At 32.6% G+C, this 4926-nt stretch overlaps 1 protein-coding gene across 1 annotated transcript; it reads left to right on the top strand.

The window, feature by feature from the left end:
- The first annotated feature begins 2273 nt into the window (after positions 1-2273).
- LOC131074802 (uncharacterized) lies at positions 2274-4342 on the top strand. Its single transcript, XM_058011486.2, has 2 exons — positions 2274-4053; positions 4231-4342. Exon 1 carries the CDS (start codon positions 2466-2468, stop codon positions 3882-3884), a length of 1419 nt encoding a protein of 472 aa, XP_057867469.2. The 5' UTR covers positions 2274-2465; the 3' UTR covers positions 3885-4053; positions 4231-4342.
- The last annotated feature ends 584 nt before the right edge of the window (positions 4343-4926 follow it).

Raw genomic sequence — 4926 nt, 5'->3', positions numbered from 1 at the left:
CTTTTTATTTATTGAATATTTATCTTATTTTAGTTTTGAATTTTTAAAATTATTTAACACTTTTATTATAGATGTTTCATTTGCTAAAAGTTAGTTTAAGTAAATGATTTTTTTTTAAGAAAATAAAATAAAATAATTTTTAAGTGAGTAAAATAACTATAAATAATAGTAATTTTTGAGTAAACAATGTAAATAAATTAAAATTATTTTTCAAAAATTGTAAAGTAAAAAAATTAAATCGAAGTAAAGTAAAATTTGGATTACATTTACAATTAGGGCTAGGTTTACAATTAGAGTTATCATAAACTTTAAGTTAGGGTTAGAATTAGGATTAGTGTTAGATTTAGCATTATAATTTTAATTAGGGTTAAAGTTTTAATTGGGTACAATTAGAACTAGGGCTAAGATGAAAAGAGAGTTGAAACCAATCAATTAGTTCTATTTATATTTTTAATAATCAATATTTACTTTTTAAATTTTCATATGTCAAATTAATATTATTTTGATTAAGTTATTGTAAAATATTAAATAGAATCATTTATAAGGTCATATTAGAATTATTTTATTTAGGTATTATAAAATATTAAATAGAATTATATAGAGTGTCAAATTAGTATTTTTTTGTTTAAGGTATTATAAAATACTAAATAGAGTTATATATGATGTCAAATTAGTATTCTTTTGTTTTTTAGAATAAAATATTAAATAGAAGTTGGTTGAATAGTTATCTATTAAGTTAAATGTCCATCATTTCACTATTTTAACCGTTTATTAATAAAGGGTTTTAAAAAATATTCCTTAAACCATGTAAGGAAATCATAATCTTTTTAATTAATTTAATTCTGCTTTTTATTTACTATTGAATATCTGAAGAAAACCTAGGAACTAGACTCATATTATAATTAAGGTTTAATTTTTACATTTTTATTTTATATTTTATTTTTTATATAATTACAATTAATTAATTAATTATTAATAAAAAATAAAATGAAATAAATTAGAATTACATTATTTATTATAATTATTTTTAATTGAATTATGTCATTGAGTTTGTATGCTTATATATTTAATATTTTTTAAAAATTTAAAATGATTTTATTTTATTTTAAGTGTTTTTCCTATTGATGAAATTATAATTTATAATTTGTAATTTTAACTCTTATATTGAAAGATACAAATAAAATCAAATTAAAAAAAAAAGAAAAAATGAAATCTATTGAAAAGTAATTTGTAATTCATTGACTTAGTAATAATTAGATTTATAAAAAAACATTATTATTTATAATTCAAATGATTTTTTATAGCATTTATTGTAATGGTGATAATTTTGTTTGTAAAGTGATTGGTTCATTTAAAACACATCAGCTTAAGAAAAAATGGTAAATTTTTTATTTTCATTGAATTGTGTATTATATAAATTTTGTAATGAATTTTTAATTTTAATTGAATTATGGATAAAAATTTAAGACATTCAAAATTAATTGTAATAAATTTATTGTAATTGCTAATCTTAAACTAATATTCATTAACAACAATATTAATTAAAATTTTCTAATATTCATTTTTTAATATTAAAAAAGAATTTTAATATATTAAATTAAAATTTGATAACACTAACTTCTCTTCTCTCCCTTTCTCTGTGTGCTTCTATCCCTTTCTCTCTATCCTTTTATCATATTGCCACATATACCTCTATTTCCCCCTCTCCCTCTCCCTCTATACCTATCTATCTCTTCCACTCCCTATATACTCATCTATCTCTCTACTTTATCTCTCCCTCTACCTCTTCCTCTCTATCTATCTATCTCCTCACCTATCTCTCTTTTTATTTTTATCTTTTCCTCCACCTTTCTCTATCTCTCTATGCATTTCTCTCCCTCTCTCTCTCCCTCTCCCTCTATCTTTATTTCTATTTTTATTTACTCTAAACTTGTGTGCTTCTATCCCTTTCTCTCTATCCTTTTATCATATTGCCACATATACCTCTATTTCCCCCTCTCCCTCTCCCACTCCCACTCCCACTCCCTATATACTCATCTCTCTCTTCCACTCCCTATATACTCATCTCTCTCTCTACTTTATCTCTCCCTCTCTATCTATCTCTCTTTATTTTTATCTTTTCCTCCACCTTTCTCTATCTCTCTATGTATTTCTCTCCCTCTCCCTCTATCTTTATTTCTATTTTTATTTACTCTAAACTAATTAGTAAAAAGAAGAGAAAATAAAAAAATATTAGACTACCATTCCAATTTATATTTTCCCCTCATAAAACCTCTCCACTGCCTACTCCAGGTTTAAAGTAAATCGGGAAGCCCAATGCATGGGACCGGTTCCTTGGCCATGAGTAAACCTAAGGTTGCAGTACGGGATTGTTTGGCCCGGCAAGCACCGGAAGAGAGTGAAGCACCGTTGGCAATTTGATTTCATTTAGATGCTTTAGATCGTGTCAATTTAGCTCCATCTCCATGGCTATTGAGCAGGGGATGTTTGAAACCCTGCAAGGGCGTAGATATGTTTGCTTTGATTATCCAAATCCTTGTAATGAAGATGTGGATGTGAGGGTTGCAGTACTTGATTCTCCTTCTACCATTAGCGCTGAAAGTGAGAGTGTTGTAACGGCGGCAATGCTCGTTCCCAGAGGACGGGAAAATGATTGGATCTTTTCTACGGAGTCTGGACATAACCAACTTTTATCTAGTGTCCGCGCATCTCGTTTAATTGTCATAGCCAGGACCCCTTCTGCTTCTTCTTCTCCATTGGTGAGGAAAGGGAAAGATGAAGACGAAGAATTGAAAAAAGGTATGATTCCTTTGCTTTTAGCATTATCACCCAGGGCTGCTTTTCGAGGCGGTCTTCCTGCAGTGCCTTTTCTTTGTTATACGGACAATATAGTTGAGCATAAGATACTGGAGACATTATCTAGTCCTATAACAGGGATGATGGTTGTTGAGGATGTGCGACTCCAAGTGGGGGAGACAGCAAGGGAGTGGAGGCGCAGGCTACGCTTTCAGCGGATGCCGAATTTGGTTCAAACAGAGGTTGCTCTGATCCATTGCCACGGGAAGAATTTAAATGTGGATGCGGGGCGCTTGGTTCATCCCTACCTGCCTCCCATTGTCGCAGGTCTGGCCTTGCTCCCAGAGTGTTGCACTGTAAGAATGAGAGTGCTGTGTATTGGGGTGGGAGGAGGCGCTCTGCTTATGTTTCTACGTTCACATTTCAGTTTCCATATGGATATTGTGGGTGTGGAGATGGATCAAGTTGTTTTGATAGCTGCTAAAAAATACTTTGGCCTTGCGGAGACCGAGGCTGAGGGCCTACGTTTACGCCTTGGTGATGGCCTGCAAGTTGTCCAGACCATTGCCCGCCAAGTTGTTTCCAATCATCCTCATTTCGTGCCGCCTGAGATAGCTCAAGCCTGGCACCACTTCTTCCCTAGCCCTAACCCCAACCCTGAAACTAAAGTCTATGGCGTTTTTCATGATTCAATTGGCGATGATTTAACCGACCCACGCCAGCATGTAATTATAGTTGATGTGGATGCAGGTGATGCTGCTGCTGGAGGGCTGAGTGCTCCCCCATTGGAATTTATTGAAAAGCGTTTCCTGTTGGCAGCACGAATTGCGTTGCATCCAAATGGAATTTTAGCCATGAATATCATTGACCAACACCAAAGTTTCTACAATCATTTGCTGACTGCCTTACGAGAAGTCTTCCACGACATATATTGCATTCAAGTGAGCAATAGCAATGCTCACAATTACGTGTTATTTGCCAGTCCATCATGTTTACAAGGCAAAAACAAAGACAATGCCTTTGCTAATAAACTAAAAAAAGTTATCCCTGTAGAGTACATGGAAGGGATTAAACATGTGCGGCAGTGAAACATGAAAAATGTAGATAGAATATCCTCAAGTTCAAGTTGTAATATATTTGATGGATTTCCAACAAGGGCTGTTGAGGCCTCATTTTGTGTTCATTAATTTTGTATGTAGGGCGCATCATAGATTTCAAGTTGATCTAAACGGCTTGCTGGCTCTTCTACACAGTCAAGTAAGCTACACGCATCATTTCTGATTAGTGTGTTACTAGTTACAAGATGTAAAAACGGCATGTAGCCAAAACCTATATAATAGAAGACGTGTGCAATTGCAATACGGATTGTCAAAATTTCCTAACCATTCTTAGTATGTTTACTAAAGGTGGTCTCTCATCTCAATGTCTGCTTAGGGATGCTCAAGGTATATTGATAAACGCCGCAGAAGATTGTACCAGCTAATAATGGAAATATTATTGTATTGTACAATATCAATCGTGAATAATGGAATAACTTTTTAATGTCTATGAGGCCTAAAATAGTCTATGGGACAATCAGTGTTATCATTCTCGTCTTCTGCATATCAATCTGTTTTCTATTCAAGGAGATGATGAGCACCCCCAACTTTTCAATAGTCTCCTTGCTGAATAAACTGTACGAAGAAACAGCTGAAATGATATTGGCATGTTTGTTTTGCAGGTTCTTGAAAGCATCACACTCTTATAATAAAGTATTTTTCTGATTTCACTGCCCTGTTATTTCAAAAAATGCACTCTTTCTTCTCATATTTCTTTAGTTCTCTTCCACCTTGTGTTTCACATCAGAGTTGATGAGAGCTAGTTGTTAGATGAGCAATCAGAATCTTGGCTCTCTATTGAGTGCTTGCCCCACTATGTATGCACTTTGCTGATAATCATACATGAGGTTGAACTTGTCAAAATAATATTTTTTCTTTCTTCCTAGTTCTTTACTCTATATTTGTTTGTGGAACTTATCCATAACATAAGCTTTTATCTCTTTGTTATTTATGAGACATGTAGTTAAGTAAATATTTCATTTGCTGTTTTGCTTCATCTGAGTCTTCTTTCTTTTGTTCATAATGTCGTTGA

Source organism: Cryptomeria japonica, chromosome 11, assembly GCF_030272615.1.
Source record: "Cryptomeria japonica chromosome 11, Sugi_1.0, whole genome shotgun sequence".
Classification (NCBI taxonomy): Eukaryota; Viridiplantae; Streptophyta; class Pinopsida; order Cupressales; family Cupressaceae; genus Cryptomeria; species Cryptomeria japonica.
The sequence above is the reverse complement of the archived record's forward strand: the minus strand, read 5'-3'. Positions and strand labels throughout refer to the sequence as shown.

Bases quoted from the DNA above. Each gene is read 5' to 3' on its own strand.
- LOC131074802 (XM_058011486.2), top strand. From the start codon at position 2,466: ATGGCTATTGAGCAGGGGATGTTTGAAACCCTGCAAGGGCGTAGATAT.